General features: G+C 38.9%; 1 protein-coding gene and 1 non-coding gene across 2 annotated transcripts in view; one reads left to right on the forward strand and one right to left on the reverse strand.

The window, feature by feature from the left end:
- SMC5 (structural maintenance of chromosomes 5) overlaps positions 1–12,741 on the reverse strand; it is a 71,394-nt gene that overhangs the window by 33,251 nt on the left and 25,402 nt on the right. The window contains exons 6-9 of the mRNA XM_056118792.1: positions 11,981–12,121; positions 9,311–9,472; positions 8,519–8,590; positions 298–553 (exon numbers count right to left, since the gene is read on the reverse strand). Coding sequence (XP_055974767.1) covers positions 298–553; positions 8,519–8,590; positions 9,311–9,472; positions 11,981–12,121 — 631 coding nt within the window. The remainder of the gene's footprint in view (positions 1–297; positions 554–8,518; positions 8,591–9,310; positions 9,473–11,980; positions 12,122–12,741) is intronic.
- On the forward strand, positions 9,660–9,766 carry LOC130028053 (U6 spliceosomal RNA). The gene has a single exon (XR_008793147.1). It is a non-coding gene; the product is annotated as a U6 spliceosomal RNA (small nuclear RNA).

Raw genomic sequence — 12,741 nt, forward strand, 5'->3', positions numbered from 1 at the left:
AAAATAAAATAAAATAGAGAACTTAAACTTGATTTGAGAAAAACCAAGAGACTCTGCAAAGGAAATAAAGCAAAATACTTTGAAAGGATTAAACAATTGCTTTAGTCTGACAATGTTAGCCAGTGACAAACCATGGAACATGGTAGACGTATGAAACTGGGATAAGAAACTGGAAGAATTGAAATGAGCTTCCTCAACAAGGTGGCTTGAACATTTAAAAATCATTCTCAGGATTAGAAGCAAGCTCACCAACAAAGCTAATTTCCATTTTGCGAACATATTTTCAATAAAACTTACTCTTTTTCTCTTTCTCTAGAGTTTCCCTTTCTCTTCTCTTGTCAATTATTTCACCTTCACATAATGCCTTTTCATCTTGAACTCGTCTCAGATCATTTGTAATGGCATCGATCTGGGGTTGAAGATTCTCACAGTTTTCTGTGTTTTTCAGTTCATTCTGCAAATCTTCTATCATTTTGCGGGTATTACTTATCCTCCTCTGTCGGTCATTCTCTTCATTTTGTTTTACTATTAGTGCTTGCTGAAGTTCCTCAATCTAAAATAAAACAAAAATGGGTTGTAACTTATGAACATCTTTCCTTTAGAGCTATATTCTTTTAAAATGCAAACAAGCTATAAACATTAGTTTTCCTCACTAAATAAAATGTATCCTGGCTAGAATTAGACTTGGCATTCCCACCAGATTTATGTTTATCTTTGCTCACTGATACATTACAGACAACTAAAGTAGTGCACACCATATAATTATCATTCAAGATTTGCTGAATAAACTGATTACTAAAAAGCCAAAGAGAGTTTGAAATTTCTGCAGGAAGCAAATACATACTTCACACCATAGAGAAAAATTAAAAGTCATGTAGTCTATGATACTTTCAATAAATAGTAATAGAAGTGGTGATAAAGTCACCCTACTAATATAAAACAATTCAACTACTTTTGTTCAACAATGCTATGATAGTTAATACCCTAAATTTAGTCTTCCTCATCAATCTGTAAGTTTGTGTTCACTTATAATCACTTATTTTTAAAAAATCCAGATCATGTAAGGTGGATTTTTAATTAAAACTATTCATAATTCTAAAACATATTTAAGATTTTGATTCAACATATATACACTTACACATTCAACAAATTATTTTTGCCCTGAAAGGCATTTCTTCATGGTAATAGATTTAAACTACACATTTTAGCAAAAACTATGTATTTTAATAATTCAAAATGTAAATTAGAGAAAAATGAGTATCTTTAGGGCAGCAGAGATTTCCTCTCCCAAGATGCCACAAATAGTATTTTATCATCTATGTTCTTAACTGACCTGATTTACATTCAATGCCTACTCACCTATCTATAGGGTATTTATTTTTCACTAGTTGATTTCACTAAAAATATACTGGTAGTTTCCTTAACCCTTAACATCATTGCAAGATCGATTTTTAATACCTGCCCAGGGCTGCTCAATGAACAATGTGGTTCCGGGGACTTTATAACCAGGGTCACGTGGTATGCAAGGCATACCCCTTAACCTTGGTATTCTCTCTCCAGCCCCTCAATCTTTGTTTTAAACTGCGATTTCAGTTATTGAGGGAATGCTACATCACAGAAATATAAGACGAAAGTTCAACTGATTTTAAAAGGATCGAGGATACACATCATGAAAGCCAAGGTCTGGGAGATCAATCACCGTTTAAAGTCCTTTCCATGGGATCTCGAGTTTTTTTGTTCAGTATCAGCCTCTTGGATGTTTAGGACCTGCTTCTCTGGGCAGAGCTTCCAGTGAGTGCTCTTTGCTAAAACAACCTGAATACCCCAAAGAATGTAAGGCATACAACGACTAGGATCTCTAGCTGGGGAGAAAAATCCAATACAATAAACTAAATGAAAGCAAAAGTACAAAAATATTAAAACTGGTTGAGAGTTAAAAGCAGTGACAAGGAAATGCTGAGCAGGAAGCTCAGACATTACAAAGACATCTCAGCTTGGGTCAGGGGGGCAGTACAGGGCTGAGGGAGCCTACAGGGACTGATCTGGGCTCAATTACTGGCACCACACAGCTTCATGGGTATTACAGGTTGTAGCCTGGAGGTTCTTGGGCATTTCTGAGTGTGTCCCTGGAGGCCCTTCAAGACCAACGGCGAGCTGCAGAACCACTGCAGCCTCCTGTCCTGGAACAGAGAACCACGGGCTCACAAGCACACTTGGGAGAGAGTCCTTCCACCCCTTCAAGAACATCAGAATGTCTATCTCAAGAACCTAGTAAGAGCAAAAGTGACCCATACCAAGTAGGGGGGAAAAAGTAAGTAAGTAAAGTAAAGGCCCTCCCGTTGATCGTCGATTTGCTCGAGCGGGCCCAGTAACGTCTCCATTGGAGACTTTGTTGTTACTGTGTCTGGCATATCGAATACTCTCGGTAGCTTGCCGGGCTCTCCGAGAGGGGCGGAGGAATCGAACTCGGGTCGGCCATGTTGGCCGCTTGTAAGGCAAACGCCCTACCGCTGTGCTATCGCTCAATTAATAGACGCCAATGAACTTGAAAAGAAAAAAACAGAAAATCATTAAACACAGCTATTTTTTAGAAGGGGGAGAATGAAACAAATTACAACTAGTAGGGGAAAAAAAGTATCACCTTATCACTACACATTACAGATTCAAAAGGCCTGGCCCCCTGAAAAAAATTCACGCGCGCCAATTGAACAAGTCAGGAAAACAAACCAGGTAAGCAGATCAAAAAACATGAACTGCCACGATTCTTCAAACGTTAAACTGTCATGACTATTAAGCAGATTTTACCTTCAAAAATTCAAAAGAAATCTTCAGGTACTCCAGAGTATCATTTGAGAATAACCGACAATATTTAAAGAATTTTTAGGGGATACAGAGATAGGTCACATTCAGGAGCCCTAGATCTGATCCCCACACTGTAGCGGCCCCTAAGACCCCAGAACTGACTCCTGCGGGCTGAGCTGGGAGTAGCCCCAGAGGACTGCTGTAGTTCCCTCCACTCCTCTCCTGCCCCCTCCCCCAAATAAAAAATGCAGACTCTTTCCAAGCAAAAGGAAATCTTTCCCAATTAATTTTATTTTTATTGTTTTGGTGGCACAAGGTAGTTTTTATTGCAACTTCTTGAGAAAAATGTGAGGAGAGAGAGGGCGGTAAAGGTGTTCAAAGGGAGCACCTGGAGCCAGAGGGGTAGTACAGTGGTAGACATTTGCACTGCATGAGGCTGACATGGGTCCGATTCCTGACATCCCGTATGGTCCCCCAAGCACCACTAGGAGTAATTCCTGACGGCAGAGCCAGGAGTAACCCCTGAGCATTGCTGGGTGTAGCCCCCTTCTCACACCCCCACCCCACAAAGAGGGAGTATGTCTTTATGACGAAAATAAGCAAACATAGAGACAAGAAAGTAAGATGTGGGCTCAAGGGAGAAAGGAGCTTGAAGAGCAAATTCCGATTCGTTTTTCTAGAGCCAGTTTTAACCTAAACATCAAAGGCGGACAAACAGCATAAAAACTGCAGGCACAGATTGTGAACCCGTGCCTGCAACAGATACAAAACACAGATACAAAAATCCTTCTAATTATTATCAAACAGAGAAATAAATCTGAAAAAAGAATTCTATACTACAACCAAGTAGGGCTTAATACTTCAGGAAGACAAAGATGATTTAATGTTTAAAAAGCAATGAAAGAACTCTATCACATTAACAAATAAGAGATGAGAAAGCATAATTGTGTCAGTAAGATGCAGAAAAAACTTTTGACAAAAGCCAGCACTCATTCATGATTAAAATTCTCAAAACAGAAATACAGTGAAACTTCCTGATTTTGAAAAAGTGTATATACCAAGGGCAGGAGGGAGAGCACAGCGGTAGGGCGTTTTGCCTTGCATGCGGCCGGCTCAGCCATCCCGGGTTCAATTCCTCCGCCCCTCTTGGAGAGCCCCGCAAGCCACCGAGAGTATCTCGCCCGCACGGCAAAGCCTGGCAAGCTCCCCGTGACGTGTTCGATATGCCAAACACAGTAACAACATGTCTCACGACGGAGATGTTCCTGGGCCCGCTTGAGCAAATCGATGAACAATGGGAGGACAGTGCTACAGTATATACCAATAATATTATACTTAATGGTGTAAAACTAAATGCTCTCCTCTGAGATCAGGAAGAAAGCAAAGATAATGTGCTCATACTATTCTTACTAATTCTACTTAGTGCAATAAGAAAATAAATTATCATTCAAATCAGAATGGAGTAAATTAAACTATTCAAATTTGTAGATGATCTAAGTAGAAAATCCCATGGGGCAAGGGAAATAGCTGGAGTGGCAGAGTGCATGCCTGGTAAATCCAAAGCCCTGAGTGTGACTTCAGGCACCACATGGCTCCCTGAGCACTGCCAGCATTAGTCCTTGAAAGGAAATAAGAAAAAAAAAATCCCAAAGGAAGAGAGAGGGAGGGAGAGAGAGGAAGAGGGAGAGAGGAGAGGAGAAAAAGAGAGGTGTAATCTAACAAAATAAAGAATATTTTTTGTTATTCTGTTTTGTCAGAACACAATGCTGATTAAAAAAAATCAAAGATCTAAATAAATGATATACTGTTTTCACAGACTGCAAAACTCAAGAGAGATTAAGAGTTGAATTCTCTCCCAACTGTTACACGTGCGCCAGGCCATTTCTATTAAAATCCCAGAACATTCTTCTGTACATGTAAAAAAGATCTGAGTGTCATCAGCACGGAGAAGAAAGAAGCAATGAAAACTCTTTCCTCCATAAAATCAGTAAGAACACTAACAAAAAAAGATCGGACTTCATCTTTATAGAACTCCAGAATCACACAACCGCTTGTGATAACCTGGACAGAGTTCCTTCAAGAAAAACACCAAGTTTCTTTGAAGTTCCATGGTATCTGAACACATTCCATTCCTATCCTTCTCAATCCAAGTTCCTCACCAACCTTGAAAACCAACCTTGAAAACCAACCTTGAAAACCAACCTTGAGTTCAGCAGGCTAGCAGCCAACGGGTAAGACCAGAACACAACTGGCCAGGCCAAGGACAATTCTTTCAGATTGTCCCTGGAGGCATTTGTAACTCACAGGAAAACTAGCAGCAAACAATGAATAAAAAAATCTACAAGAAAAACCAAGAGGAGTAGATGCACCTACAGAAGAGGCTCTGGAAAACGCCCAGGGCCTAGAAAGCCTAGGCGCACTGCTGGGCCTGCACATGTGTTTCTTGTACTCATTCCAGAAAGATCTGAGGCAGACCTGAACCTTCACTGAGAATTGCTGCAAACTGCTTTACCTTTAGATAAAACAAAACAGGTCAAGACAGATACATAAACTAGCACTAGACATCAAGAATTATAAATTCACACTAGACGTGAATCAAATTTCCAAGAGCACCGATACAAGAAAAATGACGGAATCTTGGTGGAAAATGATCAGCCCTGTCTGGCTTGGTGCTCCAGGGTTCAAGGCTACCTAACATTCAAGGAGATGAAAACTTCTTTTTTTTTCTCGTCTCCTTGAAACTTTGAAAACTTCTCAAACCATCTTGTATTTTTTTTCATGACATTCAGAATCAAATTCTAAATTTGGAATCAAATTCAATCTATTTTCCTTCTAGCCCCCCAGTCTCCTATGGTCTCTGCCTACCTTTCTCTAGACCTAGGAGGCCACTGAGAAAGACTAATGAAAGTCTGAGATGGGAAAAAAAAAAAAAACCCTAAAAATTGAGAATTCAATATCCAGTCATAATAATATTCTGGAGTAAATTTTTAAAAGAACATGTTTTTTGATATACAAAGTACCACCCAAGAGTGACCCCTGAGTACTGCCAGGTAGCACTGCACTGTCGCACTGTCCTCCCGTTGTTCATCGATTGGCTCGAGCGCACCCAGTAACGTCTCCATTGTTACTGTGTTTGGCATATCGAATATGTCACGGGGAGCTTGCCAGGCTTTGCCGTGCGGGCGAGATACTCTTGGTAGCTTGCCGGGCTCTCTGAGAGAGGCGGAGGAATCGAACCCGGATTGGCCGGGCCAGCTGCATGCAAGGCAAACGCCCTACCCGCTGTGCTATCGCTCCAGCTCAGGTATGACCCCCAAAACAAAACACAATAAATAAAATATTTATAGAAGCTAGTCAATACAAACAAAAAATTCCTTCCTCTTCATAAAACTCAAAGAAAATATGATGTAAAAAAAATAGCACTGTAGTACTGTCCTCCCATTGTTCATCAATTTGCTCGAGTGGGCCCAGTAACGTCTCCATTTTGAGACTTGTTGTTACTGTGTCTGGCATATCGAATACGCCAAGGGAGCTTGCCAGGCTTTGGCATGCGGGCGAGATACTCTCGGTAGCTTACCGGGCTCTCCGAGAGGGGCGGAGGAATCAAACCCGGGTCGGCCACATGCAAGGCAAACGCCTTACCCACTGTGCTATCGCTCCAGCCCAAGAATGTCTCTAGAACTTTAAATGAATTACAATATTGAAGTGAAAATGATAAAGTCTTACACTGAAATTCAACAAAAATACAACCAAGACATGTCAGATAAAGCCCAATTAAAACCATAAAATCGAAAATTAAAAAATGCTGAAAATTCCAGTGACTAACTCTGACAAATATGATAAGGGGAGGAATGCACATTCATCCAGGAACGTTGAGCATTAAAGGTTAGCATTACACGTAAAATCCCCAATACCTTGCCACAATGTGTTCAACAGCAAGCATGATTTATGACAGGAATATAAGGATGATACAACACTAGTGAACCAGGTATTCTTATTTGGAACCTTAAAGATGAAATCTTCTTGATGTTCCTTTCAAAAACTGTAGCTAATAAAAATCTAAGTGAAAAAAGGGGGGTGGAGTTCCACATACAGATAAAGCAAGCAAGGAGACATCAGCAGATGAAACTGAGATGGGTAAAATTGTACAGAAACAACTGAGTTAGTGAATAAGGGAAGTGTCAGGGAAAGGAACAGAGATAACTCATTAAAAACAAACATTTACAAAAACTCTTAGAACAAGGAAATGTCAAGTAGAAAAGACATCACATAGAACACAATAGTTTCTACCCTACTTCTTACTCTCATGAGACCTTTTCTAAACACATGCCCTGGGCACAAACCTACACTGGCACAAATACTGGCAGTCAAGCATCTGCTCTGGGAATCTGAAACTAATTCTGTGGCGAACTGAAATGACAAAGGCTTGGGATCTGAAGATAAAGGCACAGAAGTCATGAGGTTGGTAATTGAGAGATAAGTGTAATTGACTTCAACCACCAATCATCCCCAGGGTGGGTATTAAACATTCAGTTTGTGGACAGTTTTGGAAAATAAAATCTGACATATGTTTGGGTATCTATACACTGAAGCACACACTTTCTTTCCCAATTATCCTCAAATAATTTTGCAGTATACTGGCAGGCTACCGAATGTAACCTGCCCACACAGCAGAGTCTGGCAAACTCCCCGTGGCGTACCCAATATGCCAAATACCAGTAACAATGATGGGTCTCATTCTCCTAACCCTGAAAGAGACTCGAATATGGCACTTTTTAAAAAATCTCAGGGCTAGGACGAAGGAGATGTTACTGGGGCCTGCTCGAGGCAATCCACGAACAACAGGATGATAGTGATCGTGACTGAATTTTGCTTTTAAGCCCTCACTGACGCCCAAAGTTGTAACCAACTTTTCAATGCCATACTCCTAGTAGAAATTACGGAAGTCATTATAATCTAGTTTCTGCTTTAAAATAATTAAATCAATCAAATAATTAAATCATATGCCTGTATTTTTCTTAGTGTGCATATAGTGCAACTAGATCATTTTTTCAGATTTCTAACCAGGCTGTGTGGGTTTATGGGGAACAGAGGGGCTTTTTTTGCTCTCCATTTGCCCAAGATGATGGCTACCAGACACTCTTGTCTCCTTCTATACCTCGTCCAGGGTGCCAACTGTGGTTAAAGCTTGGCCTCATGTTTCCAGGTATGTTCAGAGACTGGTTGCCAAGACCTCACCCTGCACTCCATGTAGTCATACAAGCAAAAATTTCTAGAGGCTGTGCCAATACTGCATGATGGGACACTGAAAGTGACCCCAAGATTAAACCTTTATTTGTGGATTATTTGGTGACTAAAGGCCACTACCACTAATTTGGAGATCTTGCAATAAAACTCTGCTGTTGACAAAAATAACAAAAAAAAAAAAAAAAAAATTAAATCAATCAATTACTCCATTAAACACTAGAATCACCCAACTACAAAGATCGTGATGTATATCTATGAGTAGTTTTGAAAATTATTTCCTGGGTGTCTTCTATGCAACTATTTTCTTCCAAATCTCAGCATCCCTCACAGAGTCAGAAAAGAGAATGAAAGGGGTATCTTAGACAATTGCAAATAAGAATATACCCCTGGAAAGAAGAATGTGTCTCATATCTGTATCAAACACAAAATAGTATATTAGCATAATGAAAATATCAATATGAAATCTTACATGTTTATCTTTCCTTTCTATTATATCTTGTTTTTGTTTACATTTTTGAGAGGTCTCTTTAATATCCATTGCCTGTAAGGTAAAACCAGAAGGAAGCATGTTAATTAAAAATGCAAGAAAGCCCATGTAACTGTCCATCCAAATCATTATGTAAGCTGATCAAGTTTCCCTATGATTTCTTTTAAAGAAAATTCAAATTTATCACGCAAAATACCAAGTTGTTTGCAAATATACAAAAAGTTATTCCCATCAATACTGAATACATGCACATATATTTATCTCATCATGTTTACTTCACATCATCCAAAAAGTGTATAGGATAACAAGGTTCAGTTTAAAGTAGCTTAAAAATAATCTCTGGCCCCAACATCATGCTCAGGGTTAAAAGTCACAATCATAAAATCTTGAAATTTTTCCAAAACAGAGAAAACATCCTATGGGTCACTTTACTATTAAAAGTAACATGAATCTTTATTAACCTCCTTCAACTGGGCATATTAAAAACACAGCAGTATATTAAGCTCACAGATTTTCCATGTCTCCAGGAATACTACTTTGCTCTAGTAATTAGTGATATAATTTCACTTTCCTTTTTATCTCTTAAAAATTCTACAAAGTAGCAGCCCTCCAATAGTAACTATTAGGACTCTTGATATACCATAATAGAATTCCCAGTTTAAGGACTTAGGGAATCAAAACTATAAGTAGATGTACAAAGTAGCTGAAAATACCTGTAATTTATTTTTGCATTTACTGAAAGACAAAGAAATCCCAAAGGAGTCCGAAAAATACCTTTTCTTTGATTCTGGCCTCCAAGGTGTGGCGCTGCCTTTCGCTTTCCTCAATGCGCCGCGCCAAGGGGATCTGCCCGTCTTTCAGCTTTCGGACCTCTTCCTTCACGCGGTCACGAACTCGCTTCACTTCTTCATATTCCTGACGAACATTTTCATATTCCTTGACATTAATTTCAAAAAGAGAAGTTAGGGCTCTGCTAGCTGAAACCAACAAATAAAATCGAGGTAGAAGCAAAAACCACGCTCATGAAAACACTAGCAGTTATTTTTTTTGATAGATTTAATGTAAACTTGGTCCTTTCACATATTTTGAAGCTTGTAAATACCAACACAATAATTTACTAAGAGTGCTCGCTTCGGCAGCACATATACTAAAATTGGAACGATACAGAGAAGATTAGCATGGCCCCTGCGCAAGGATGACACGCAAATTCGTGAAGCGTTCCATATTTTTAGTCGAAGTGACATCTGCACTTGTTTGTTCATTGCAGCCCTCTTTACAATAGCCAGAAACTGGAAGAAACCTGAATGCCCAAGAACAGATGACTGGTTAAAGAAACTCTGATACATCTACACAATGGAGTACTATGTAGCTCTTAGAAAAGATGAAGTCACGAAATTTACATACAAGTGGTACAATATGGAAAGTATCATGCTAAGCGAAATGAGTCAGAAAGAGAGGGATAGACATAGAAAGATTGCATTCATCTGGGGGATATAAAGTAACAAAGTATGAGATTAATACCCAAGAATAGCTGAGACCAGCACCAGGAGGATTACTCCATAACTTAGAGGCCAGCCGGGTATCCTAGAGGAAAGGGCAGTTCAGATAGAGAAGGGAGCACCAAATAAAGGGTGTTTGGAGGATCCTCCCAGGAGGGGAGATGCATGTCGAAAGTAGACTATGGACTGAACATGTTTGCCACTCAATGCCTCTTTTGCAGACCACAACACCCAAAAGGAGAGAGAGAACACAGGGGATTGCCCTGCCACAGAGACGGGGGGATGGGGGGATGGGGGTGGGAGGGATATTATCCATGGTGGTGGAAAATGGGCACTGGTGGAGGGATGGGTATCTGATCATTGTATAATTGAAACCAAAGCACAAAAAATTGTAAATCTACAACTTTAAAAAAAATAAAATAAAATAAAGGGAAAAAAAAATAATTTACTAAGAATGCTGATAGTATTTATCACATTAAACTTTCTGACTTCCACCATTTTCAGAAATTTCTGAGCAGCTACTGAAACTAGATTTTCCTTTAGTCTATAAGAATATATTCATAGCACTTTCCTCCTGTTCATCGATTCACTTGAGTGGGCACCAGTAACATCTCCACTCTCAGATTTGATACTATATTTTGGCAGATAGAATATGTCACGGGTAGGTTGCCAGGCTTTGCCGTGCAGGAGATGAGATACTCTCGGTAGATAAGAGGGTAAAACAGACGTGTGGAGTAAAAGCCACAGTCATTAATTTTTCTAGCTTATTAGCAATGATTATGACAAATGACTGCTACTCATTCTAACTCTGTAACAAACTTAAAACGCTGCGTTCCATTGGCAATTGCCAAGGTGCGTTCAATTGCCAAGGCTCTCTGAGAATGGTAGAGAAGTCGAACCCAGCTTAGCCCAGGTTGTCTGTGTGCAAGGAAACGCCCCTACCTGTTGTGCTATCGCTCCAGCCCAAAGAATATCTTAAAATGTGAAAAACCCTGTTGTGAAAAGTGAAAGTGAAAAAGCATACATCAAGAAAACGGGTTAAAGAGAAGCCAACTAGTGAAAAGGATGCTTGCTGTATCACAGGGATCAATATATGCTAGAGGAGTAAGAACATGCTTGGACTATTGTAAAGAGTGCTGCAATGAACAAACAAGTGCAGATGTCACTTCGACTATAAAAAAAAAGAACATGCTTAGACGGGAAGGGTGAACAGAATGAGGAAAGAGATCAAAATCAAAAATAAACTAGATATCCAAAATTCATGAAAAGAATGCTGAAAACAATCTCAGGGAAAAAATGGGGGGCTGCCACAAAAACAGTTCACAGTCAAAGATAAAGTATAAGAGTAATAACAAGACACTGGAAAATGTAATTAAAATGAGCCAAAGAGGTTTAAAATTAATGAAATTATGGGAGAGGGTAAAACAGAAGTGTGGAGTAAAAGCCACAGTCATTAATTTTTCTAGCTTATTAGCAACGATTATGACAAATGACTGTTACTCATCCTAACTCTGTAACAAACTGAACCGCTGCGTTCCATTGGCAATAAAATAATACATTACAGTAATGGATAGAGTAGTCGTAGCAAACTTAGGAAGCACCTGAGTAATGATATTAAATATGCTTTATAACCTTGCGATCACTCAAAGGTTTCTTTTAATACTTGCATAAACATATTTATGCAGTATTTTGTATACTGGAACTATCTGCTGAAGATCCAAATCTGGAAGAATTAAAAAGTACAGATTGCAAGACTGTTGTCTGTAATACAAAAATATAGTATACAGCCAGCTAGCTATTTTGTAACAAGGAGATAAATTTTATTATGATATACTGAACAAACATAAGCAAAGTGCTCAATTTTATAGAGCAATTTCGTGCCTTATTTGTAGCTGTTATTCTACTAAAAGCAGAACCTTGTTTGTCTCTGATTATTAGGACTTACCACCCATGGCCTTTTTGCTTCAAGCATCTCAATTAAATCTAAATGTCGTTTACGTTCATAGAACCGCTCCACATCTTGTTTATATCTCTCATTCCTCTGAACCATTTTCTCTAGATACTCGGTTTTCTCTTTGCATGAGGTCTAAAATAAAACATTAAAAAAAACACAATTTAACAGAAAACAGATCAAATCTAAAAATAAAAATATAAAACAAAAGAAAATTTTACAATAAAGAATTCCGTAAGCATTCTTAAGAACTGAGTACATCTAACACCTCATTCTAGCATAGCTTATGATTTATAAGTCACAAGACTTATGAAGTCCTAATACATGTGAGCTGGAATTTCTCATCCTAGGAGAAGAACACCTGCCCCAGTCACAAGGGTAAAAACAATTCACTAATACATAACAGAGTAGAACAAAAGCTACACAGCAATATTCAAATAAGTAATATTATGGTAGTATGTTATAAACACCTGTGAACATAAAGACTTACAAATGAGATAAAATTCAGTGCTGGTATTTTGAATTAACAATTGTTAAGATGTACCTAGAACCTAGTAGAACATGTGGTTTTCTTTCAGAAGATGGTTAAGAAGCTTAGGTAAGTAATTCAAAAGTAAAGTGAAGTAAAGGCTCTCCTGTTGATCATCAATTTGCTCGAGCGGGCCCAGTAACGTCTCCATTGGAGACTTTGTTGTTACTGTGTCTGGCATATTGAATACGTCACGGGGAGCTTGTCAGGCTTTGTCGTGTGGGTG

The sequence above is a fragment of the Sorex fumeus genome, unplaced genomic scaffold (genome assembly GCF_029834395.1).
Source record: "Sorex fumeus unplaced genomic scaffold, SorFum_2.1 ptg000038l, whole genome shotgun sequence".
Classification (NCBI taxonomy): domain Eukaryota; kingdom Metazoa; phylum Chordata; class Mammalia; order Eulipotyphla; family Soricidae; genus Sorex; species Sorex fumeus.